General features: G+C 48.9%; 1 protein-coding gene across 4 annotated transcripts in view; it reads left to right on the forward strand.

Moving 5' to 3' along the window:
- Positions 1 to 27,395, forward strand: part of nhej1 (nonhomologous end-joining factor 1) — a 436,801-nt gene that overhangs the window by 378,370 nt on the left and 31,036 nt on the right. For all 4 annotated transcript variants that reach the window (XM_070875232.1, XM_070875233.1, XM_070875231.1 and 1 more), the window contains one exon: positions 23,120 to 23,234. In XM_070875232.1, coding sequence (XP_070731333.1) covers positions 23,120 to 23,234 — 115 coding nt within the window. The remainder of the gene's footprint in view (positions 1 to 23,119; positions 23,235 to 27,395) is intronic.

Here is a 27,395-nt window from a genome sequence, read left to right on the forward strand (position 1 = left end):
TTATCAGGGCTTGAATGCCTCAATTGGTGATCAGCCTGTATACTTTCCCAACATGGAGCTTGAGTTGACGGGCCAGCAATTGCAGGGGTCACAATGCTTGACCGTTTTTTCCTTCGAGAGGTAGAAATAGTCATCTGGGATCAGTGGGCCGTGAAACGTTTCTGCCATGTATCAACGTGATTCCATTCCGTGATCTCTGCGAACTTGAACTTAACTCCCCTCCGAGTACTGGGAAGGGATGTTCTCACGGAGTCAGGAAGAAAGTACTGAATGTGGAAACACTTGCCTCATCGGGCTTGCTCCCCATTGCTGTTAGTCAATACAGCGATGTCTTTTCACCTGTGACAGGGACTGTGGTTCTTGTATTGGACTGTTCAGCCTCCTAAGGACTCATTTTAAGAGAGGAAGCAAGTCTTCCTCGATTCCGAGGGACTGCCTATAATGATGATGCCTTTTCAACTGGCTGGCTTTTACCCCATATTCCTTAAAGCCTCCTTGATAAAGTGCAACATCCCCACTGACACCTGGGAGTCCCTGACCAAAGACCGCCCTAAGTAGAGGAAGAGCATCCGGGAGGGCGCTGAGCACCTCGAGTCTCGTCACCGAGAGCATGCAGAAAACAAGCGCAGGCAGCGGAAGGTGCGTGCAGCAAACCAGACTCCCCACCCACCCTTTCCTTCAACCACTGTCTGTCTCACCTGTGGCAGAGACTGTAATTCCCGTATTGGACTGTTCAGTCACTTTTAGAGTGGAAGCAAGTCTTCCTCGATTTCGAGGGACTGCCTATGATGATATGGTGATTCCTTAATACCTTTCCATCGCAAGTAAGTTCCTGTCTACCCTGTAATGTTGCATCTCTGGCCTTCTCACAGTCCTTTGAAGAAATCTTTCCTGCATTTGCTTTTAACTGGTTTTGCTCGAACTTCATATGTGATCCTGAAATGTTTCTCCACTCCATCCTTCTCCAACGCCTCTCCACCGTCGTCCAGCTGGATGGGACTGTTCTCGCCTGGTTCCATTCTTATCTATCTAATCGTAGCCAGAGAATCACCTGCAACGGCTTCTCTTCCCGCCCCCACATTGTTACCTCTGGTATCCCCCAAGGATCTATCCTTGGCCCCCTCCTATTTCTCATCTACATGTTGCCCCTTGGCGACATGTTCTGGAAACACAGGGTCAGTACGCTGACGACACCCAGCTCTACCTCACCACCACTTCTCTCGACCCCTCCACAGTCTCTATAAGTTTTCAGAGTGATTGTCCGACATCCAATTCTGGATGAGCTAAAATTTTTTCCAATTGAATATTGGGAAGACCAAAGCCATTGTTTTCAGTCCCCACCACAAACTCCGATCCTGAGCCACTAACTCCATCCCTCTCCCCAACCTCTGAGGCTGAACCTGACTGTTCACAACCTTTGCTGTCATATTTGACCTTGAAATGAGCTTCCGACCACATAGCCGCAGCATGACTAAGTCCGCCTATTTCCACCTCTGTAACATCGCCAGTCTCTGCCCCTGCCCCAGTTCATCCACTGCTGAAACCCTCATCCATGCCTTTGTTACCTATAGACTTGACTATTCCAACACACTCTTGGCTGGCCTCCCACATTCTACCCTACGTAAACTAGAGGTGATCCAAAACTCGGCAGCCCGTGTCCTAACTTGCATCAAGTCCCGCTCACCCATCACCCCTGTGCTCGCTGACCTACATTGGCTTCCGGTTAAGCAACGCCTCGATTTCAAAATTCTCATCCTTATTTTCAAATCCCTCTATGGCATCACCCCTCCCTATCTCTGTCCTCTCCCCCACAACCTCCCCGAGATGTCTGCGCTCCGCTAATTCTGCCCCCTTGCGCATCCCTGATTGTAATCGCTCAACCATTGGTGGCCGTGCCTTCTGTTGCCGAGGCTCTGGAACTCCCTGCCTAAACCTCTCTGTCTCTCTACCTCTCTTTCCTCCTTCAAGACGCTCCTTAAAACATACCACGACTGCGCTAATTTCTACTGGGGAAGTACAGAACCAGGAGTCACAGTCTAAGGATAAAGGGTAAGCCATCTAGGACCGAGATGAGGAGAAACTTCTTCACTCAGAGAATTGTGAACCTGTGGAATTCTCTACCACAGAAAGTTGTTGAGGCCAGTTCGTTGGATATATTCAAAAGGGAGTTAGATGTGGCCCTTACAGATAAGGGATCAAGGGGTATGGAGAGAAGGCAGGAATGGGGTACTGAAGTTGCATGATCAGCCATGATCTTATTGAATGGTGGTGCAGGCTCGAAGGGCCGAATGGCTTGCTCCTGCACCTATTTTCTATGTTTCTATGTTTTTTTTATGCGGCTCGGTGTCAAATTTTTATCGGATAGTACTCCTGTGAAGCGCCGAGGGACGTTTCACTACGTTAAAGGCGCTGTATAAATACAAGTTGTTGTTGTTGAACTCTATAATCATGTCCCCCTTTGCTCTCCTTATTAAAGAGCAATCCTAAACCTGTCTGTCGTATTGATCGTGTCCTCTGCTGTCACCGTTCTTGGTGTTTAAAGAGCACCGCTCATTTTTTTAATACTTTACCTGATACAAACAGGCCTAATATCGCTCCCTTACTCAGTGCCCCAGACAGGCTTCCTTGCCCAAATTTCTGTCTTTATTGTCTCCTGTACTTTTTTTTAATAGAAAAATGTTTTCCAGTCATTTTTACTATCTCTTTAAATCAGTAGTTTAAAAAAAATTGTTGCTCCTTTATGCTATTTTTCCCTCCTTCTCTTCATTTTCGAAATGACTCCTTGCTGGCGAAGGGTGTTCAGATCCTGCAGTACCTCACTCACATGGCCATTCTTTGTGAGTGAGCCTATAGAGTGGCCATCAGCAGACTGTTCAGCAATCGGGAGGCATCAGAGCCAAGCATGAGCAGGACTTCACCTGACAGCAAATGCGCATTCACTTTCCAGCACAGATTGTTGGATATTCCAATGCAATCCCATCTTCCACCCACCATATATTTGAGCTCATCAAAACTCTGCTACCCGTGTCCTAACTCGCACCAAAATCCCGCTCACCCATCAGGCCTGTGCTCGCTGACCTACAACGGCTCCTCGTCCGGTAATGTCTCAATTGTAAAAGTCTCATCCTTGTTTTCAAATCCCTCCATGGCCGCTCCCTATCTCTGTAACCTCCTTCAGCCCCACAACCCTCCGAGATATCTGCGCTCCTCCAAATCTGGCCCCTTGCCCATTCCTGATTTTCATCGCTCCACCGTTGGCGGCCGTGCCTTCAGCTGTTTGGGCCCTAAGCTCTGGAATTCCCTTCCTAAACCTCTCCATCTCTACCTCTCTCTCCTCCTTCAAGACGCTGCTACCTACCTCTTTGACCAAGCTGTTGGTTCACCTGTCCTAATATCTCCTTATAAGAACATAAGAAATAGGAGCAGGAGTAGGCCATTCGGCCCATCGAGCCTGCTCCGCCATTTAATAAGATCATGACTGATCTGATTTTGGACTCAGCTCCACTTCCCTGCCCGCTCCCCATAACCCTTTACTCCCTTATCGCTCAAAAATCAGTCTGTCTCCGCCTTAAATATATTCAATGACCCAGCCTCCACAGCTCTCTGAGGCAGCGAATTCCACAGATCTACAACCCTCTGAGAGAAGAAATTTCTCCTCATCTCAGTTTTAAATGGGCGGCCCCTTATTCTAAGACAATGTCCCCTAGTTTTAGTTTCCCCTATGAGTGGAAATATCCTCTCTGCATCCACCTTATCGAGCCCCCTCATTATCTTGTATGTTTCGATAAGATCACCTCTCATTCTTCTGAACTCCAATGAGTATAGGCCCAACCTACTCAACCTATCCTCATAAGTCAACCCCCTCATCCCCGGAATCAACCTAGTGAACCTTCTCCTGAACAGCCTCCAATGCAAGTGTATGTGGCTCGATGTCAAATTTTATCTCCTGTGAAATATCTGGGAACATTTTACTGCGTTACGGGCATTATATAAACGCAAGTTATTGTCAGTCACCTGCCTGACTTCGACTTGCAAAGTCTCTGCTCAGAGTACATTACAGAATATAGCGGCTGTCAGCGCTTCTTATCAGCTGTGAAGTGCGGTCGACGGGGAGGCCCTTGGGTTTATTATTGTGACCTGATCCATGGGGTGTGACGGGTGGCTCGGCCATGAAACGCTCTCGGAAATCATCCTTCCCTGGATTAGTAGATAGACGCAGAAACTCGCTATAAATCACAGGGAGATGGGGTCAAGGGTCAGACTGTGGCAGCCAGGAGTTAATTGCCTCAAAGTGGGCAGCATTCGTTGACAGAGTGTTCTACGAGTTAAGTCTCTGGTTTCATGTCAGCTAATCCGTTTTGAGTTCCTTTTTTGTAAAAACAGAAATTCAAGTGTCTTCTTCAGAACGCTCTGATTCAGGCTGGGGTACAGCACCGCAGGCATCTTTCTGTGTGAGCCTAGATAAGAACATAAGAACGTAAAAAATAGTTGCAGGAGTAGGCCATACGGCCCGTCGAGCCTGCTCCGCCATTTAATACGATCATGGACTCGGGTCCACTTCCCTGCCTGCTCCCCATGGGTGCCTGCAGGGATAGTGGGTGCCTGCAGGCTATCTGATCACGGAGGCTATCACACTTGTGTCCCGCTCACCCATCGGCCCTGTGCTCGCTGAACTATATTGGCTTCCGGTTAAGCAATGCCTCAATTTCAAAATTTTCATCCTTATTTTCAAATCCCTTCATGGCCTCGCCCCTCCCTATCTCTGTAATCTCCTCCGGCCCCATCCCCCCCCCCCTCGAGATGTCTGCGCTCCTCTAATTATGCCCTCTTGAGCAGAATCGCTCAATCATTGGCGGCTGTGCCTTCTGTTGCCTAGGCCCCAGGAACTCCCTGCCTAAACCTCTCTGCCTCTCTACCTATCTCTCCTCCGTCAAGACGCTCCTTAAAACCTACCTCTTTGACCAAGCTTTTGGTCACCTGCCCTAATTTCTACTGACGAGGCTTGGTTTCAAATTTTTAGCGCATAAAACTCCTGTGAACCGCCTTGGGACGTTTCACTACGTTAAAGGCGCTATATAAATGCAAGTTGTTGATCCAGTCCGCAGACTTGCACCTTCTAGCGAGAGTCAGAGCGTAGCAAGCAGGAGCAGGAGCCCCGATTGATTTAATTTTTTTTTCCTGCTCACCTTAGCCCAGCTCATCAAGGTCAATTGTCAGCTGACGGTTCTGTACCCTACTGAAGATCAGTTAACAAGCACATGTTACACAAATCACTAAAAGTAGCGACACAAAAATAAAGCCATTTTTTAAAAAAGCAAACAAAGCACTGGGGTTCATTTCCAGAGGGATAGATTTGAAAAGTATAGAAGTTATGCTCAACTTGTATAGAGATTGAGTAGAATGAGAGGCGTTTAGAAGAAAGACGTGCGATCTCATTGAAACATATAAGATTCTGAGGGGGATTGACAAGGTAGATACTGATTGTTTCTCTTGGCTGGAGAGCCTCGATCTAGGTGTAATCTTCTCTTGTTAGACAATCCTCCGGCATGTCTGATGACTTGCTTCCACACTAAGATGAGTTCCAAGGTGGCTGATGAGACCAATGCGAGATCTACAGTCTCTGTCACAGGTGGGGCCAGGTGGTGGTTGGAGGGATGGGTGGGTGGGGTGCTTGGGTTGTCGAACGCTCCTTCCGCTGTTTGTACTTCCGTGCGCTCCCGGTGAAGAGACTTGGAAGTGTTCGGCGCCTTCTCGGATGCTCCTCCTACACTTTGAGTGGTCTTGGGCCAGAGGCCCCGAGAGTCGGTGGGGATGTTGCATTTTTTCATGGAGACTTTGAGGGTGTCCTTGAAGCGTTTTCTCTGCCCTCCTGGGGCTTGCCTGCCGTGACGTAGATCGGAGTAGAGTGTTGGTTTCGGGAGTCTAGCATCGGGCATGTGGGCGATGTGGCCCGTCCATCGGAGCTGCTCAAGTGTGGTCAATGCCTCGATGCTGGGGATGTTGGCCTGCGAGAGAACGCTGACATTGGTGTGCCTATCCTGTCAATGAATTTGCAGGACTTTGCTTAGGCACCGTTTAGTCTCAGGATAACAGGTCGGTCATTAACGTCTGAGATGAAGAGAAATTTCTTCACTCAGATGGTTATGAATGTTTGGAATTCTCCACCCCAGAGGGCTGTGGATGTTGAGTCGATAGATTCAAGGCTGAGTCAATAGATTTTTGGGCACCAAGGGAAGCAAGGGATATGGGGATTGGGCGGGAAAGTGGAGTTGAAGCCGAAGGTCAACCATGATCTTATTGAATGGTGGAACAGACTTGAGGGGCCTTATGACCTACTCCTGCTCCAATTTCTTATTTTCTTTTGTATAGAACCTTAGTTAGACCACAATAGGAATACTGGGAACAGTTCTGGTCTCCATTATAAAAAGGATGTAGAGGCACTGCAGAAGGTGCAAAAAAGATTTACTAGACTGATACCAGAACTGAGAGATTATACCCATCAGGAAAGAATAAACAGGCTCGGGCTCTTGTCTCTGGAAAAGAGAAAACTGAGAGGTGACCTGATAGAAGACTTCAACATTATGAACGGGCTTAATGGAGTAGGCGTAGAGAAAATGTTTCCACGTGTAGGGGAGACCAGAACTAGAGACAATAGATACAGGTTGAACCTCCCTTATCCAGAACGCCCTCATCCAGAACCATTCCCGGCCACCGGGTGGCGCACGCGCAGAACTGCGACATGAACAAATTGACGTCCTTTCTCGCTGTCAACTCCCGCAATCGTTGGGCTTACCCCGCGATCCACCGCCTCCCCACTCCCCCCCCCCCCCCCCCCATGATGTCTCTGCCGCACTCCCAGCCCCAAACCAGCCAGCCCCGATATTCCCTTGCTCAGTACCTGTACCATCCAATTTAACGTGACCACCCCTCGTCCGGAAACATCCCTTATCTAGAACAGGCCAGGTCACAAGGGTGCCGGGTAAGGGAGGTTGAAACTGTATAAGATAGTCATTAATAAATCCAATAGGGATTTCGGATGAAACTGCTTTATTTTGAGAGTGGTTAGAATGTGGAACTCACTACCACAGGGAGTAGTTGAAAGAACTTTTATATAGCGCCATTCACGATCACCAGATGTCTCAAAACGCTTTGCAGCCAGTGAAATACTTTTGGAGTGTAGTCACTGTTGTAATGTGGGAAACGGATAGCTTGGTTATAGTTAAGGCGAATAGCATCGTTATAGTTAAGGCGAATAGCATCGTTGTATTTAAGGGGAAGCTAGGTAAACACATGAGGGAGAAAGGTTATGTTGATGGGGTGAGATGAAGTAGGGTGGGAGGAGGCTCCTGTGGAGCATAAACGCCGGCACAAACCAGTTAGGCCGAATGGCTTGAGCGGGGAGTCAAGCGACAAGCATCTCTCCCGCCCGACGATAAACTTCACTGCGCCAAACCTGATGAAGCACACACGATTGCCGCAGGGGGGGAAGGAGGGAGTGGAATTTCCTGATGTCCCTGCAGATAAAAATGTCCAGCAGCGCATTACATGAACCAAGCCAGGCGTGCATGATTGCTGCCCAGGTTGCACAGTAACGACAATCTGCTGAGCACAGCAACACACCCCAGTTAGCATCTGAGTGCTTTGAATTACACTGCACTGCTCAGCAGCTCATTGACAGCCATTGCCCCTTTATACTCGTCACTCCTCTGCCCCGACCTTGCCGCTCCTCTGCTGCTTGCCGCCTCTCCTGCTGCACCTGCCCACGCTCCAAACAACGACCTTTCATAGACATGGACCATGTACAGTAGATACCTCAAGCCGCTGGAGAAATACCACCAACGATTTCTCCGCAAGATCCTGCAAATCCACGGGAGGGACAGGCGTCACCAACGTTAGCGTCCTCGACCAGGCCAACATCTCCAGCATTGAAGCACTGACCACGCTCGATCAGTTCTGCTGGGCAGGCCACAATGTCCGCATGCCTGACACGAGACTCCCAACGAAGGCGCTCTACTCTGGACTCCCTCACGGCAGACGAGCCAAAGGTGGGCAGAGGAAACGTTACAAGGACACCCTCAAACCCTCCCTGATAAAGTGCGACATCCCCACCGACACCTGGGAGTCCCTGGCCAAAGACCGCCCTAAGTGGAGGAGGCGCATCCGGGAGGGAGCTGAGCACCTCGAGTCTCGTCGCCGAGAGCATGCAGAAGTCATGCGCAGGCAGCAGAAAGAGCGTGCGGCAAACCAGTCCCACCCACCCTTTCCCGCAACACCTGTGACATAGACTGTGGTTCTCGTATTGGACTGTTCAGCCACCTAAGGACTCATTTTAAGAGTGGAAGCAAGTCTTCCTCGATTACGAGGGACTATGTCCCCTGCATCCACCTTGTCGAGCCCCCTCATTATCTTCGATGATGATGATGGTGATTTTGGCGACGTCCAATCCAGTCGCCCTTCTCCGAGTCGTCGCCCTCCTGCACCAGCGGTGCTCCCGAGCCATTTATATGAACATAAGAAATAGGAGCAGGAGTAGCACATTTGGCCCCTTCAGCCTGCTCCGCCATTCAATAAGATCATGGCTAATCTGATCTTGGACTCAGCTCCACTTCCCTGCCCGCTCCCCATAACCCTTTACTCTCTTAATGCACAAAAATCTGTCTATCTCAACCTTAAATATATTCAATGACCCAGCCTCCACAGCTCTCTGGGGCAGAGAACTCCACAGATTTACAACCCTCTGAGAGAAGAAATTCCTTCTCATTTCCGTTTTAAATGGACGGCCCCTTATTATAAGATGATTTCCCCTAGTTTTCGTTTCCCCTATAATTGGAAATATCCTCTCTGCATCCACCTTGTCGAGCCCCCTCATTATCTTATGTATCGATAAGATCACCTCTCATTCTTCTGAACTCCAATGTGTACAGGCCCAACCTACTCAACCTATCCTCATAAGTCCTATAACAATATCCCTACAGTGGATGGTCAAGGTGGGGGGAGGAACTTAACACAATCACAATCACTAAGGAGGTGGTACTCAGTAAGATACTGGGACGAATGGCTTAAGAGAAGTAGCGGCAGGGATAGTGAATGTATTGGTTGTAATTTACCAAAATTCCCTGGATTCTGGGGAGGTCCCAGCAGATTGAAAAACTGCAAATGTAACGCCCCTATTTAAAAAAGGAGGCAGTTAAAAAGCAGGAAACTATAGACCAGTTAGCCTAACATCTACGGTTGGGAAAATGTTAGAGTCCATTATTAAAGAAGCAGTAGCAGGACATTTCGAAAAGCAAAATTTGGTCAGGCAGAGTCAGCATGGATTTATGAAGAGGAAGTCATGTTTGACAAATTTGCTGGAATTCTTTGAGGATGTGACGAACAGGGTGGATAAAGGGGAACCAGTAGATGTGGTGTATTTGGACTTCCAGAAGGCATTTGACAAGGTGCCACATAAAAGGTTACTGCACAAGATAAAAGTTCACGGGATTGGGGGTAATATATTAGCATGGATAGAGGATTGGCTAACTAACAGAGAGTCGGGATAAATGGTTCATTCTCTGGTTGACAACCAGTAACTAGTGGGATTCCGCAGGGATCAGTGCTGGGCCCCCAACTATTTACAATCTATATTAACGACTTAAAAGAAGGACTGAGTGTAACGTAGCCAAGTTTGCTGACGATACAAAGATGGGAGGAAAAGCAATGTGTGAGGAGGACACAAAAAATCTGCAAAAGGACATAGACAGGCTAAGTGAGTGGGCAAAAATTTGGCAGATGGAGTTTAATGTTGGAAAGTGCGAGGTCATGCACTTTGGCAGAAAAAAATTAAAGAGCAAGTTATTATTTAAATGGAGAAAAATTGCAAAGTGTCCCAGTACAGCGGGACCTGGGGGTACTTGTGCATGAAACACAACAGCATAGTATGCAGGTACAGCAAGTGATCAGGAAGGACAATGGAATCTTAGCCTTTATTGCAAAGGGGATCGAGTATAAAATCAGGGAATTATTGCTGCAACTATGCAGGGTATTAGTGAGGCCACACCTGGAATACTGCGTGCAGTTTTGGTTTCCATATTTACGAAAGGATATACTTGCATTGGAGGCTGTTCAGAGAAGGTTCACGAGGTTGATTCCGGAGATGAGGGGGTTGACTTATGAGGAAAGGTTGAGTAGGTTGGTCCTATACACATTGGAATTCAGAAAAATGAGGGGTCATCTTATCGAAACGTATAAAATTATGAAGAGGCTTGACAAGGTGGATGTAGAAAGGATGTTTCCACTGATAGGGGAGACTAGAACTAGAGGGCATGATCTTAGAATAAGGGGCCGCCCATTTAAAACTGAGATGAGGAGAAATTTCTTCTCAGAGGGTTCTAAATCTGTGGAATTTCGCTGCCTCAGAGAGCTGTGGAAGCTGGGACATTGAATAAATTTAAGACAGAAATAGACAGTTTCTTAAACGATAAGGGGATAAGGGGAGCGGGCAGTGAAGTGGAGCTGAGTCCACAGTCAGATCAGTCATGATCTTATTAATGGCAGAGCAGGTGTGAGGGGCCGTAAGGCCTACTCCTGCTCCTATTTCTTATGTTCTTACAAGTCGACCCCCTCATCTCTGGAATCAGCCGACTGAACCTTCTCTGTACAGCCTCCAATGTAAGTATATCCTTCCTTAAATAAGGAGACCAAATCTGTACGCAGTACTCCAGGTGTGGCCTCACCAATACCCTGTACAGTTGTAGCAGCACTTCTCTGCTTTTATACCCCATCCCTTTTGTGAAGGAGCACCTCTGCTGCTTTTATGGCCCCGACCTGCAGCTGCGAGAGATTGTAGAGCAATGTGATCGGGGCCCAGAAGAGGCGAGGGCCCAGGGGCAGCATAGACCTGCCCACAGTGAGATATGTGTGCACACTCGGTCCGTGCAACAGAGCTGGTCTCCAGTCGTCCTGGTTGATCCTTGCCATTGGAATTAGGCCTAGCTTTGTCACGTCCGTGTGGTGGCTTGTGTGAAACGGCCACCACAAGTTAAAAAAATCCATGCAAGGCATCTCCACCCTTCAACATGTAGTTCGGGACCTGGAATATTAGGTCCTTTATTGAAACACCTGTGAACTCATCCCTTTTTGGTATGGAATGAAGTCATCCTCGATACGAGGGACTGCCTAAGAAGGATAGTGACACTTCATTGCAGTTTGTAAGGAAGACTGTGTATAGATAAAAGCAAAGAAAGAACTTGCATTTCGAGTCTGAGTCAGAAGGTTGTGGGTTCAAGTCCCAGTCCAGGTACTTGAGCACATAAATCTGGGCTGACACTCCAGTGCAGTGCAGAGGGAGCGCTTCACAGTTGGAGGTGCCATCTTTTGGATGAGACGTTAAACCGAGGTCCCAACTGCCCTCTCAGGTGGATGTAAAAAAATCCCATGGCACTATTTTGAAGAAGAGCAGGGGAGTTCTCACCGGTGTCCTGGGCCAATATTTATCCCTCAACCAACAATACAAAAAAAAAAACAGATTATCTGGTCATTATCACAATGCTGTTTGTGGGAGCTTGCTGTGCGCAAGTTCACCGCCATGTTTCCCACATTACAACAGTGACTGCACTCCGAAAGTACTTCATTGGCTGTAAAACGCTTTGAGACGTCCGATAGTCGTGAAAGGAGCTATGTAAATGCGAGTCTTTCTTTCCTTCTTATACAGTGCTTTTCCCAGCCTCAGACTCCTATTAGATAATCTGCTTTTTGTGCGTTGGTTGAGAGATAAATATTGGCCTGGACACGGGGAAGAACTTCCCCAGCTCTTCGAAATAGTGCGGAAGGGAACTTTTACAGCCACCTGAGAGAGCAGATGGGGCCTCAGTTTAACGTCTCATCCGAAAGGCGGGTACGATGAACCATTTCGATCTGTAACGTCTTCACCCTTCCCCCTCTCCGTCTTCTAAATCTTCAACATTGGTGTGCAAGGTGTTAAGCTTAAGTCTAAAAAGCTGGTAGATTGTAAGAGAAAGGACAGATTGAGAGAGTTGAAGAGTTCCACGGTTTTGAGAGGTTGGGGAAGAGCAGTGAGACTGGATTTGAATACACTGAGGATGCAAAGAGGAGAAAGGATATTTGGGATGGACAGTTTTGTATTATACAACAACAACATTTATTTATATAGCGCCTTTAACGTAGTAAAACATCCCAAAGAGTGTTATAAGATAAAACAAATAAATTTGACACCGAGCCACATAAGAAGAAATGCTAGCAGATGACCAAAAGCTTGGTCAAAGAGGTAGGTTTTAAGGAGGAAAGCGAGGCAGAGAGGTTTAACTAAGGAGTTCCAGAGCTGAGGGCCCAGGCAACAGAAGGCACGGCCACCGATTGTTGAGCGATTATAATCAAAGATGCTCAAGAGGGCAGAATTTCAGGAACGCAGACATCTCGTGGGGATTGTGGGCTGGAGGAGATTCTTCATCATCATCATCATCATCGTAGGCAGTCCCTCGGATTCGAGGAGGACTTGCTTCCACTCTTAAAATGAGTTGTTAGGTGGCTGAACAGTCCAATATGACAGCCACAGTCTCTGTCACAGGTGCGACAGATAGGCGTTGAGGGAAGAGGTGGCTGGGACTGGTTTGCCGCACACTCTTTCCGCTGCCTGCGCTTGTTTTCTGCCTGCTCTCGGCAATGAGACTCGAGGTGCTCAGCGCCTTCCCGGATGCACTTCCTTAACTTAGGACAGTCTTTAGCCAGGGACTCTATGGTGTCAGTGGGGATGTTGCACTTTATCAGGGAGGCTTTGTGGGTGTCCTTGTAATGTTTTCCGGAAGTACTAGGGGACCGAGGGTCTAGTAAGAAGGAGGAACTGAAGGATATCCTTATTAGGCGGGAAATTGTGTTAGGGAAATTGATGGGATTGAAGGCCGAATAATCCCCAGGGCCTGATAGTCTGCATGCCAGAGTACTTAAGGAAGTGGCCCTAGAAATAGTGGATGCATTGGTGATCATTTTCCAAGTCTATCGACTCTGGATCAGTTCCGATGGACTGGAGGGTAGCTAATGTAGCTAATTTCGAGGGGGTACAGAGACGATTCACTAGGTTGATTCCGGAGATGAGGGAGTTACCTTATGATGATAGATTGAGTAGACTGGGTCTTTACTCGTTGGAGTTCAGAAGGATGAGGGGAGATCTTATAGAAACATTTAAAATAATGAAAGGGATAGACAAGATAGAGGCAGAGAGGTTGTTTCCACTGGTCGGGGAGACTAGAACTAGGGGGCACAGCCTCAAAATACGGGGGAGCCAATTTAAAACCGAGTTGAGAAGGAATTTCTTCTCCCAGAGGGTTGTGAATCTGTGGAATTCTCTGCCCAAGGAAGCAGTTGAGGCTAGCTCATTGAATGTATTCAAATCACAGATAGATAGATTTTTAACCAGTAAGGGAATTAAGGGTTATGAGGAGCGGGCAGGTAAGTGGAGCTGAGTCCACGGCCAGATCAGCCATGATCTTGTTGAATGGCGGAGCAGGCTCGAGGGGCTAGATGGCCTACTCCTGTTCCTAATTCTTATGTTCTTATGTACCACTTTTTAAAAAAGGAGGGAGAGGGTAAAAGGGTAATTATAGACCGGTTAACCTGACATCAGTAGTGGGGATAATGTTGGAATCAATTATTAAATATGAAATAACAGCGCATTTGGAAAGCAATGGCAGGATCGGTCCAAGTTAACATGGATTTATGAAGGGGAAATCATGCTTGACAAATCTTCTGGAATTTTTTGAGGATGCAACTAGTAGAGTGGACAAGGGAGAACCAGCGGATGTGGTGTATTTCGAATTTCAAAAGGCTTTTGACAGGTCCCACACAGTAGATTGGTGTGCAAAATTAAAGCACATGGTATTGGGGGTAATGTACTGACATGGATAGAGAACTGGTTGGCAGACAGGAAGAAGAGAGCCGGGATAAATGGGTCCTTTTCAGAATGGCAGGCAGTGACTAGTGGGGTGCCGCAGGGCTCAGTGCTGGGACCCCAGCTCTTTACAATATACATTAATGATTTAAATGAAGGAATTGAGTGTAATATCTCCAAGTTTACAGATGACACTAAACTGGCTGGCAGTGAGAGCTGTGAGGAGGACACTAAGAGGCTGCAGAGTGACTTGGACAGGTTAGGTGAGTGGGCAAATGCATGGCAGGTGCAATATAATGTGGATAAATGTGAGGTTATCCACTTTGGGGACAAAAACACGAAGGCAGAATATTATCTGAATGGCGGCAGGTTAGGAAAAGGGGAGGTGCAACGAGACCTGGGTGTCATGGTACATCAGTCATTGAAAGTTGGCATGCAGGTTCAGCAGGCAGTGAAGAAGGCAAATGGTATGTTGGCCTTCATAGCTAAGGGTTTTGAGTATAGGTCTTACTGCAGTTGTACAGGGCCTTGGTGAGGCCTCACCTGGAATATTGTATTCAATTTTGGTCTCCTAATCTGAGGAAGGACGTTCTTGCTATTGAGGTAGTGCAACGAAGGTTCACCAGACTGATTCCCGGGATGGCTGGATCAACTGGGTCTTTATTCACTGGAGTTTAGAAGGATGAGAGGGGATCTCATAGAAACATATAAAATTCTGACGGGACTGGACAGGTTAGATGCAGGAAGAATGTTCCCGATGTTGGGGAAGTCCAGAACTAGGGGGCACAGTCTAAGGATAAGGGGTAAGCCATTTAGGACTGAGATGAGGAGAAACTTCTTCACTCAGAGAGTTGTTAACCTGTGGAATTCCCTACCGCAGAGAGTTGTTGATGCCAGTTCATTGGATATATTCAAGAGGGAGTTAGATGTGGCCCTTACGGCTAAAGGGATCAAGGGGTATGGAGAGAAAACAGGAAAGGGGTTCTGAGGTAAAATATCAGCCATGAACTCATTGAATGGTGGTGCAGGCTCGAAGAGCCGAATGGCCTATTCCTGCACCTATTTTCTATGTTTCTCTGCCCACCTTTGGATCGTTTGCCGTGAACGAGTTCCGAATAGAGCGCTTGCTTTGGGATCTCGTGTCAGGCATGCAAACAGTGTGGCCTGCCCAGCGGAGCTGATGGAGTGTGGTCAGTGCTTCAATGCTGAGGATGTTGGCCTGGCCGAGGACACTGATGTTGGTGCGTCTGTCCTCCCAGGGGATTTGTAGGATCTTGCGGAGACATCGTTGGTGGTATCTCTCTAGCGACTTGAGGTGCCTGCTGTACATGGTTCATGTCTCTCAGCCAGTATATATACACAACAGACTTCACTTACCCTCACAATCCCTTTCCTGGAACCAGCATTTCAAACAAAGAACCTCTGCTCCTCTTTGAGGATTTATAGAGAACAATGGATATCTGGGAGTGAGTTACAGGCTGGAATCTAATCGAGGGGTTCGGGGGGTTTATATATAGAATAATGGATATCCGGGAGTGAGTTACAGGCTGGAATCTAATCGAGGGGTTCGGGGGGTTTATATATAGAATGATGGATACCCGAGTGAGTGACAGGCTGGAATCTAATCGAGGGGTTCGGGGGGTTTATATATAGAATGATGGATACCCGAGTGAGTGACAGGCTGGATTCTAATCTAAGGGTTTGGGGGGGGTCTGTATATAGAATAACAGATATCCCAGAGTGAGTTACAGGCTGGAATCTAATCGAGGTTTTAAAATAGAATAATAAATACTCGGGTGTAAAGTACAGGCTGGAATCTAATCGAGGAATTTGGATGGTCTATGTATAGCATAATGGATACCTGGAAGTGAGTTGCAGGCTGGAATCTAATCAAGGTGTTCAGGTGGTTTATGTGTAGAATAATGGATACCCGGGAGTGAGTTACAGGCTGGAATCTAATCGAGGGGTTCGGGGTGGTTTATACATAGAATAATGGATACCCGGGAGTGAGTTACAGGCTAGAATCTAATCGAGTGGTTCAGGGGGCTTTATATATTGAATAATGGATACCCGGGAGTGAGTTACAGATTGGAATCTAATCGAGGGGTTCGGGGGGTTTATATATAGAATAATGGATACCCGAGTGAGTGACAGGCTGGATTCTAATTGAGGGGTTCGGGGGAGTTATATGTAGAATAACTGATACCCAGGAGTGAGTTACAGGCTGGAATCTAATCGAGAGGTTCGGGGGGTTTATATGTAGAATAACGGATACCCAGGAGTGAGTTACAGACTGGAATCTAATCGACGGGTTCAGGTGGCCTCATAAATCATGAGAATGAAGCTCGAGAACTTTATGACCATCACCAGAACCTCAAGGTGAAATCACTTCACTGATATCACTGTAAGGTATCTGTTATCAATGGCCGAATGCCAACATTCCCAGGTGTGGAATACGCCTTGCTCTTAAACTTAACCGCACCTGCCTCCAAAATGCACAGTCCTCCGCTGGGCCAAAGGTGCTGCACCGAGAAACGGTTCTGTGTCTGAAACCCAGCCTGGCCTCACAATGTCATGGGCAGGTGTTCCAGATGGTGACTGCTGAGTGTATAAAATGTCCGTGCTATCTTCTATACTTTGCCCCTTGCGCTCAGGGTATGAGAGTGAGCATTGGAGCTAATTACGGCGAACCTTTGCCACCTTATCTACAGAGAAAATCCTGCTGTTTACCCGAGGATTGTATTGATTGTTTTATTTTTTTACTGTGCACCTGGGAGGCTGAGATACAGCCCGAGGTGAGTTAACCATTCCAGTCCAGAGCCGCGCCTCGACATTCAGAGAAATGAACGGGAGCGAACTTGCTTTTATACAGCGCCAATTTACAACCTCAGGCCTTCCCAAAGCGCTCAATGGCCAATTGATTATTTTGGAAGTGCAGTCAGTGTTGCGTGGGGCGGGGGGGGTGGGGGGGCGGTATTTGTGCACAAGCAAGATCCCACAAACAACATTTGAGGTTTATGACCAGATCATCATCATCATAGGCAGTCCCTCGGAATCGAGGAAGACTTGCTTCCACTCCCAAAGTGAGTTCTTTGATGGCTGAACAGTCCGATGTGAGAGCCACAGACCCTGTTACAAGTGGGACAGACATTCGTCGAGGGAAAGGGGTGGGTGAGGCTGGTTTGCCTCGCGCTCCTTCTGCTGCCTGCGCCTGACCTCTTCACGCCCTTTGCGTTGAAACTCGAAGAGCTCAACGCCCTCCCGGATGCACTTTCTCCACCTCGGGCGGTCTTTGGCCAGGCTCTCCCAGGTGTCAGTGGTGATGTCGCAATTTACCAGGGAGGCTCTGAAGGTGTCCTTATAACTTTTCTGCTGCCCACCTTTGGCTCGTTTACCGTGAAGGAACTCCGCATAAAGCATCTGCTTAGGGAGTCTCGTATCTGGCACGCGAACTATGTGGCCTGCCCAGCGAAGCTGATCGAGTGTGGTCAGTGCTTCAATACTGGGGATGTTAGCCTGGGCGAGGACACTGATGTCCTCCCAGGGGATTTGCAGGATCTTGCGGAGACATCTAGTAATACCCCCCGTCCTGTATGGATCTGAGGCACGGACGATATGACCAGATAATCTGTCAGTGACGGTGGTTGAGGGATAAATGTTGATCAGAACACCAGTTTTAACTCCCCTGCTTATCTCCAAATAGTGCCATAGGCTCTGATATGTCCACCTGAACAGGTAGCAGCGGCCTCAGCTGGTTGATACCTTCTGTCCCTGTTGGCGATCAACCCTCGTCCTCTCTTTCTTTCTCTCTTTCGCCTCTGAGAAGGTTGTGGGTTCAAGTTCCACTCCAGAGACTTGAGCACATAAGTCTAGACTGACACTCCATCATAGGCAGTCCCTCGGAATCGAGGAAGACTTGCTTCCACTCTTAAAATGAGTCCTTAGGTGGCTGAACAGTCCAATACGAGAGCCACAGTCCCTGTCACAGGTGGGACAGATAGTCGTTGAGGGAAGGGGTGGATGGGACAGGTTTGCCGCACGCTCCTTCTGCTGTCTGCGCTGGGTTTCTACATGCTGTCGGCGACGAGACTCGAGGTGCTCAGCGCCTTCCCAGGTGCACTTCCTCCACTTAGGGCGGTCTTTGGCCAGGGACTCCCAGGTGTCACTGGGGATGTTGCACTTTATTACTTGAAGGTGTCCCTGTAATGTTTCCTCTGCCCACCTTTGGCTCATTTGCCGTGAAGGAGCTCCTAGTCGAGTGCTTGCTTTGAAAGTCTGGCTTGCGAACAATGTTGACCAGCACACCATCTTTAACTCCTCTGCTGATCTCCAAATAGTGCCATAGGATCTGTTACATCCACCTGAACAGCTAGCAGCGGCCTCAGTAGCATAAGGTATGTCATCAGCTGGTTGTTACCTTCTGTCCCTGCTCGTGATCAATCCTCGTCCTCTCTTTCTCTTTCACCTCTGAGTCAGAACGTTGTGGGTTCAAGTTCCACTCCAGAGACTTGAGCACGTAAATCTAGGCTAACACTCTAGTGCAGTGCTGAAGGAGTGCTGCACTGTCGAGGTGCCGTCTTTCAGATGAGATGTTAACCGAGGCCCCGTCTGCTCTCTCAGGTGGACGTAAAAGATCCCATGGCACTATTTCCAAGAAGATCAGGGGAGTTATCCCTGGTGTCTCGGCCAATATTTATCCCTCAATCAACATTTAAAAAAAAAAGAGATTATCTGGTCATTATGACATTGCTCTTTGTGGGAGCTTGCTGTGCCCAAATTGGCTGCCGTGTTTCCCACATTGCGGGCCCAAGTTTCGGACCGCGCCTAGAACGGCCGCGCCCCGACCTGGACGCCCGTTTTTCATGCCCGAAAGTGTGCCTAAAAAATACCTGCAGATTCTCCGGCTCCCTACAGGTCCTTTGCAGCTCGACTCAGCGCAGCACAAGCTGTGGGGGGCGGAGCCAGGTCCCTGCGCTGAAATCAGTGCCGGGACCTCTGCACAGGCACGCTACAGTGGGCGCGCATGTGCAGTAGCTCCAGGCACCTAAACTGTGTGGGAGGGGCCCGAAGCACGCAGTCCCTAGCCCTGGCCGAATGGCCTCACTGGGGCTGCGAGGATCAGGCTGCACCTCCCACGGCCAGCTCCTGCTCTGGCTCCAGCTTCCTCCCCTGTTCAGCTGGCTCTGTCAACTCCGCCCCCACCCCCTCCCGCTCCGACCCAGCTCACCACCCCCCCCCCCCCCCCCGCCTCCAACTCCCGTTTCGACCCCGCCCCGCTCCCAGCTCCCGCTCCTCACCCCCCAACTCCAGCTCCCACTCCGACGACCCCCCAGCTCCCGCTCCGCTCCCCCAGCTCCCGTTCCGACGACGACTCCCACTCCCGCTCCGACAACTCCCCCAGCTCCCGCTCCAACGACGCCCCCCCCCCAGCTCCGGCTTCCCCCAGCCACCTACCTTTAACACCTTCGGCAGGGCCCGGCATCTTGCTGGGGGCGGGCCCCGCCCGAAGTCTTGGGCCCGGCTTCTTCATGTCAGCCGGGCCCTTTCAATCTCCTCTCCCCCTTCCTCCCTGCCTCTCCTCTCCTCTCCCCCTCCCTCTCTCCCTCCCTTTCCTCTCCTCTCCCCCTCCCTCTCTCCCTCTCTCTCCTCTCCTCTCCCCCTCCCTCTCTCCCTCCCTCTCCTCTCCCCCTCCCTCTGTCCTGCCCTCTCCTCCCTCCCTCCCTCTCCTCTCTCTCCCTCCCTCCCTCCCTCTCCTCTCCCCCTCCCTCCCTCTCCTCTAACCCCCCTCCCTCTTCTCTCCCCCTCCCTCCCCTCTGCCCCTCCCTCCCTTCCCTCTCCTCTCCCCCTCCCTCCCTCTCCTCTCCCCCTCCCTCCCTCTCCTCTCCCCCTTCTCTCCCCCTCCCTCTCCTCTACACCCCCCTCTCTCCTCTCCCCCTCCCTCTCCTCTCTCCCCCTCTCTCCCACTCCTCTCACCCCCCACCCCTCTCCTCTCCCCCCTCCCTCCCTCTCCTCTCCCCCCTCCCTCCCTCTCCTCTCCCCCCTCCCTCCCTCTCCTCTCCCCCCTCCCTCCCTCTCCTCTCCCCCCTCCCTCTCCTCTCCCCCCTCCCTCTCCTCTCCCTCCTTCTCCTCTCCCCCCTCCCTCTCCTCTCCCTCCTTCTCCTCTCCCCCCCTTCTCTTCCCCTCCCTCTCTTCCTCCCTCTCCTCTACACCTCCTCTCTCCCCCTCTCCCCTCCTCCCTCCCCCTCCCTCTCCTCCTCCCTCTCCTCTACACCTCCTCCCTCCCCCTCTCCCCTCGTCCCTCCCCCTCCCTCTCCTCCTCCCTCTCCTCTACACCTCCTCTCTCCCCCTCTCCCCTCCTCCCTCCCCCTCCCTCTCCTCCTCCCTCTCCTCTACACCTCCTCCCTCCCCCTCCCTCTCCTCCTCCCTCTCCTCTACACCTCCTCTCTCCCCCTCTCCCCTCCTCCCTCCCCCTCCCTCTCCTCCTCCCTCTCCTCTATACCTCCTCCCTCCCCCTCTCCCCTCCTCCCTCCCCCTCTCCCCTCTCCCTCCCCCTCTCCCCTCCTCCCTCCCCCTCTCCCCTCCTCCCTCCCCCTCCCTCTCCTCTCTCCCCCCCCTCCCTCCCTCTCCGCTCCCCCCTCCCTCCCTCCCTCTCCTCTCCCCCCTCCCTCCCTCTCCTTTAACCCCTCCCTCTCCTTTACCCCCCCTCTCCCTCCTTCTCCTCTCCCCCTCCCTCCCTCTCCTCTCCCCCCCTCCCCCCCTCCCTCCCTCTCCTCTCCCCCCCTCCCTCCCTCTCCTCTCCCCCCCTCCCTCCCTCTCCTCTCCTCTGCCCCCCTCCCTCTTCTCTCCTCTCCCCCACTCCACCCCCTTCTTCCCGCTCCTCCATCTCCTCGCCTCTTCCCCCCCCCCCTCCCTCTCCTCTCCTCTCCCCCTCCCTGTCCCCACCCCTCCCCTCGCTGTCAGAAACACATAGACACTGACGGACAGAGAGCGAGACACTGACACTGACAAACAGAGAGTGAGAGAGAGAGAGAGAGACACACTGGGGGGGGGGGGGGCACGCTGTTGGAGGACTCCCGGTGCTGCAGTCAGTGAGTAGAAACATTTTTATTTGTTGATTTTTTTTTTTATTTTTATAAAAAATTTTTGATTGATTTATTGATTGATTTATTGATGTATTTATCATTTATTATTGATGATGCCTCTTTATTTGTAAAACTGAAGTGTTTAATGTTTGTAAACTTCCCTTTAAACCCCCCCCCCCCCCCATTCTCTATGCCTGATTTGTAACCTACGCCTGATTTTCTAAGTGTAGGCAAGGTTTTTCTGAGCGAACAAAAATCTTCACTTACTCCATTCTAAGTTAGTTTGGAGTAAGTTTTCACTGCCTAAACTTTCAAAACGGGTGTAAGTGGCTAGACACGCCCCCTTTTGGAAAAAAAAATCTGTTCTAACTGACTAGAACTGGAGCAAACTAAATGCCGAGAATTGCAATTTCTAAGATACTCCATTCTAAACCAGTTGCTCCAAAAAAACAGGAGCAACTCGGGCCGAAACTTGGCCCCTACAATAGTGACTACAGTCGAAAAATACTTCATTGGCTGTAAAGCGCTTTGGGACATCGTGCAAGACGCTATATAAAGGCAAGTCTTTTTCTTTATCGTTCTCCATCTTTCTTTCTCATTCTCTCTCGTTCTTTCTCTGTCTTTTTCTCTTTCTCTGTCTTTTTCTCTTTCTCTCCCCCTCTCTTTTTCTTTCTCTCTCTCTGTCTCGAGATATCTTTATCTATTTCAGGGTCACAGACTCTTGCTCAGAAGAGAAAATATAGACAAACAGTCTTTGATTTAACCCTAATTAAAAACAGAAAATGCTGGAAATACTCAGCAGGTCAGGCAGCACCTGTGGAGAGAGAGAAACATACTTAATGTTTCGGGTCGATGTCCCTTCGTCAGAACTGGAAGAAGTTAGTGATTTAACAAGGTAAAAGGGAAAATGGAAATCCCGTCGGAGTGAAGATCAGAACTGCTTTGAGGATGGACAATCCTGGCTGTGAATTAAATACCAAAACAATAGCAAGACACTGCGGATGTTGAAAATCTGAAGTATTTCCAACATTTTCTGTTTACTTCAGATTTCCAGCATCCGCAGTGTTTTGCCTTTGTTATAGAATGACCTGTTGCACACAATGACTGGTGAATGTTGTGGAACAGACTGCGCAGGAAGATGTTGGAGGCGTATATTCTCAACACATTCAAGAGAGAGCTAGCTGTGGCAAGTATATCCTTCCTTAGGTAAGGAGACCAAACCTGTACACAATACTCCAGGTGCGGTCTCACCATCGTCATCATAGGCAGTCCCTCGAACCGAGGATGACTTGCTTCCACTGTGTTTCAATGATGGACCTAAAATTCCAGGTCCGAACTAAATCTTGAAGGGTGGAAGATGCCTGTGCTTGGATTTTTTTAACCTGTGGTGGCCGTTGCACACCAGCCACCGCACGGGCTTGACAGAGCTAGGTCTCGGTCCAGTAGCAAGGATTAACCAAGACGACTGGAGACCTGCTCTGCTGCACAGACCTAGTGCGCACACATATCGCAGTGTGGGCTGGCCCGTGCTGCCCCTGGGCCCTCGGCTCTTCTGGGCCCCGAACTCACGCCTCTCCTGGGCCCCGATCTCACGCCTCTCCTGGGCCCCGATCACGTCACTCTGCAATCTCTCGCCGCTCCTTCGCCCCGATCTCGCTGCTCCTGATGCATCTGCCCACGCTCCAATCACCGACCTGGACCTTGGTGACATCACTCTTCACTGCCGTTGCTCTCCTGTTCCAGTACGTGCTGCTCCCTGGAGTGATACGCTGCCACACTGCTCCTTCCACTCCCCGGCCTGCTCCGATAGTGCTCGCAGGCTGGGGGCCACACAGACTGCTGGGCTAGGCCGCCACGCTGCTCACCAGGGCCCTATATAATTGCAGTAAGACATCTTTACTCTTCTACTCAAATCCTCTTATAATAAAGACCAACATACCATTTGCTTTCTTAATTGCTTGCTGTACTTGTTGTTTGCTCAGAGCTAACCTTTCAGTGCATTGTTGAAGTGAGAGCGGTTTATGCCTGGGACCACCTACTCAGTGCTACCACTAGGGCTGCCCACGAGCGACCAACCGCAAGTTCCAGTTCATGGAGAAACGGGTGGAATTACGCCACAATCTAACCTATCACTTTGGGATCTCTTCTGTTGCAGAGTCTGTCTGAGGCCATTAACGTGCAAGACGGGAAGGTGTTTAACACTGAGCTGCAGCGTCTCTACACAACGATAACAGCAGCCAAAGCAAATCAGAAAAGGCGGCATGACTCGGGTAGGTGCATACAATGTGTGCATGGTGTGATTCAAGTAGCGACCACTGATTGCACTCGACACTTGTTTGTCAGTTGAGCGGGACTGCACGAGGTGGGTATTTAAAGCGAAGGTGCATTGTACTGAATAAGAACAATAAGAATAAGAATAATATGGGTCGAATTGAAAAATAAAAAAGGGGCGATCACACTGCTGGGCATGTATTATAAACCCTTAAACAGTGGGAGGGCGATAGAGGAGCAAATATGTCGGCAAATTGCTGTGAAGTCCAAAAACCATAGGGTAGTAATAGTAGGGGATTTTAATTATCCAAATATTGATTGGGACAAATTTAGTGGGGAGGGTATAGAGGGTGCGGAATTCTTATAATGCATTCAAGTGAACTTTTTTAGTCAGTATGTAGGAAGCCCAACACGAGAGGAGGCGGTCTTGGATTTAGTTTTGGGGAATGAAGCTGGGCAGGTGGAAGGGGTATTAGTGGGAGAGCACTTGGGTGCCAAGGACCATAATTCAGTCAGATTCAAGTTGGTTATGGATAAGGACAAGGATGGGCCTGGAATAAAAGTCCTGAATTGGGGAAAAGCTAATTTTGCTAAGTTAAGGAGTGATTTGGCCATAGTGGACTGGAAATAGCTACTTGTGGGTAAATCAGTGTCGGAACAGTGGGAGGCATTCAAGGAGGAGATCCGGAAGGCGCAGGCCAAACATGTGCCCTTAAAGGAAAAGGTTGGGAATAACAATTCTAGAGCCCCCTGGATGTCTAGAGACTCACAGGGGAGGATAAAGAAAAAAAGGGACGCTTATGACATATATCAACGGCTAAATACTATAGAATCTTTAGAGGAATATAGAAAGTTAAGAGGCAAAATTAAAAATGATATTAGGAATGCTAAGAGAGAGCATGAGAAATTCTTGGCTAGTAAAATTAAGGAAAACCCAAAGATATTCTATAAATATATTAAGAGTAAGAGGGTAACTAAATAAAGGATAGGGCCTATTAGAGACCATGAGGGTAATCTTTGTGTGGAGGCAGGAGATGTTGGTAGGGTTCTTAATGAATACTTTGCATCTGTTTTCACAAAGGAAAGGGGCAATGCAGATACTGCTATCGAGGAGGAGTGCGATATTCTGGATGAAATAAATATCGTGAGAGAGGAAGTATTAAGGGGTTTAGCAGCTTTGAAAGTAGATAAGTTCACAGGCCCGGATGAAATGCATCCCAGGCTGTTGAACGAAGCAAAAGAGGAAATAGCAGAGGCCTTGACCATCATTTTCCAGTCCTCTTTGGATTTGGGCATGGTGCTGGAGGATTGGAGGACTGCTAATGTAGCACCCTTGTTTAAGAAGGGAGAAAGGGATGGGCCGAGTAATTACAGGCCTGTCAGCCTAACCTCAGTGGTGGGAAAATTATTGGAAAAAATCCTGAAAGACAGGATAAATCTACATTTGGAAAGGCAAGGATTAATTAGGGACAGTCAGCACGGATTTGTTAAGGGAAGATCGTGTTTCACTAACCTGATTGAATTTTTTGAGAAGATAACTAAGAGGGTCGATGAGGGTAGTGCGTACGATGTAGTGTATATGGACTTTAGCAAAGCTTTTGATAAGGTCCCACATGGTAGACTGGTCATGAAGGTTAAAGCCCAGGGGATCCAGGGTAAAGTGGCAAGTTGGATCTAAAATTGTCTTGGAGGTAGGAAGCAACGGATAATGGCTGATGATTGTTTTTGTGACTGGAAGGATGTTTCCAGTGGGGTTCTGCAGGGCTCAGTACTGGGTCCCTTGCTTTTTGTGGTATATATCAACGATTTAGATTTGAATATAGGGAGTAAGATTAAGAAGTTTGCAGACGACACTAAAATTGGCTGTGTGGTTGATAATGAAGAGGAAAGTCATGGGCTGCAGGAGGATATCAATCTACTGGTCATGTGGGCAGAGCAGTGGCAAATGGAATTTAATTCAGAGAAGCGTCAGGTAATGCACTTTGGGAGGGCTAATAAGGAAAGGGTATTCACATTAAGCAGTAGGTCACTTAATAGTGCAGATGAACAAAGGGACCTTGGAGTGCTTGTTCACAGATCCCTGAAAGTAGCAGGCCAGGTGGATAAGATGGTTAAGAAGGAATACGGAATGCTTGCCTTTATTGGCTGAGGCATAGAATATAAGAGCAGGGAGGCTATGCTTAAATTGCATAATACATAGCTGAAGTACTGCATGCAGTTCTGGTCACCGTATTACAGGAAGGACGTGATTGCACTAGAGAGGGTGAGAGGAGATTTACTAGGATGCTGCCTGGAATGGAGAATCTTAATTATGAAGACAGATTGGATAGGCTGGGTTTCTTCTCATTGGAACAGAGAAGGTTGAGAGGAGACCTCATTGAGGTGTACAAAATATTGAGTGGCCTGGACATAGTGGATAGTAAGGGCCTATTTCCATTGGTGGAGGGGTCGATTACGAGGGGGCATAGTTTTTAAGGTAGGTGGTGGAAGGTTTAGAGGGGATTTGAGGGGAGGGCTTCTTTACGCAGAGGGTTGCTGGAATTCGCTGCCTGGAAGAGTGGTGGATGCAGAAACCCTCACCACTTTTAAGAGATGGTTGGATGGGCACTTAAAGTGCCGTAACCTGCAGGGTTACGGACCTAGACTGGTAATTGGGATTAGACTGGATGACCTTTTGTTGGCCGGCACAGTATTAATGGTAACTACTGCAGGGAATCGAATACGGCCAGGGTGATCTCCTGGACTAGTTTTGATCGCCTGGATGGGTCGGAAGAAATTTTCCCAGATTTTTTTCTCCCTAAATTGGCCTGGGTTTTTATCTGTTTTTTTGCCTCTCCCAGGAGATCACATGGCTCCGGTTGGGGTGGAGTGCAGAATGTTTCAGTATAAGGGGTGTCGCAGTTGTGTGAGGCGGACTGGTTGGGTGGCTGTTCTTTGACTTTCCGTCATTGTTCATAGGTGTATATGTAACCTTCAGGGCTGCTGACCAAGGGCCGTGTGACTCTTTGTCGGCTGGCGTGGACACGATGGGCCGAAATGGCCTCCTTCTATGAGAAATAGGAGCAGGAGTAGGACATATGGTCCCTTGAGCCTGCTCCGCCATTTAATACGACCATGGCTGATCCGATCATGGACTCAGGTCCACTTTCCTGCCCGCTCCCCATAACCCCTTATTCCCATATCAGTTAAGAAGCTGTCTATCTCTGTCTTAACTTTATTCATGTCCCAGCTTCCACAACTCTCTGAGGCAGCGAATTCCACAGATTTACAACCCTCTGAGAGAAGAAATTCCTCCTCGCCTCAGTTTTAAATGTGCGGCCCCTTATTCTAAGATCATGCCCCCGAGTTGTAGTCTCCCCCATCCGTGGAGACATCCTCTCTGCATCCACCTTGTCAAGCCCCCTCATAATCCTATACCTTTCGATAAGATCACCTCTCATTCTTCTGAATTCCAATGAGTACAGACCCAACCTTTCCTCATGTCAACCCCCTCATCTCCGGAAGCAACCTAGTGAACCTTCTCTGAACTGTCTCCAAAGCAAGTATATCCTTTCTTAAATATGGAAACCAAAACTGCACGCAGTATTCCAGGTGTGGCCTCACCAATACCCTGTACAACTGGAGCAAGAGTTCCCTGCTTTTATACTTCATCCCCTTTGCAACAAAGGCCAAGATTCCATTGGCCTTCCTGATCACTTGCTGTACCTGCATACTAACCTTTTATGTTTCATGCACAAGGACCCCCAGGTCCCACTGTACAGCAGCACTTTGCAATTTTTCTCCATTTAAAAATCTTTGATTTTTTTTTTCTGCCTAAGTGCATAACCTCACACTTTCCAACGTTATACTCCATCTGCCAAATTTTTGCTCCCTCACCTAGCCTATGTCCTTTTGAAGGTTTTTTGTGTCCTCCTCACACATTGCTTTTCCTCCCATCTTTGTATCATCAGTAAACTTGGCTACGTTACACTCGGTCCCTTCATCAAAGTCGTTAATATAGATTGTAAATAGTTGGGGTCCCAGCACTGATCCCTGCAGCACCCCACTAGTTACTGATTGCCAACCTGAGAATGAACCATTTATCCCGACTCTCTGTTCTCTGTTAGTTAGCCATCCTCTATCCATGCTAATATATTAACCCCAACCCCGTGAACTTTTAT

The sequence above is a fragment of the Pristiophorus japonicus genome, chromosome 3 (assembly GCF_044704955.1).
Source record: "Pristiophorus japonicus isolate sPriJap1 chromosome 3, sPriJap1.hap1, whole genome shotgun sequence".
In the NCBI taxonomy this organism is placed as follows: Eukaryota; Metazoa; Chordata; class Chondrichthyes; family Pristiophoridae; genus Pristiophorus; species Pristiophorus japonicus.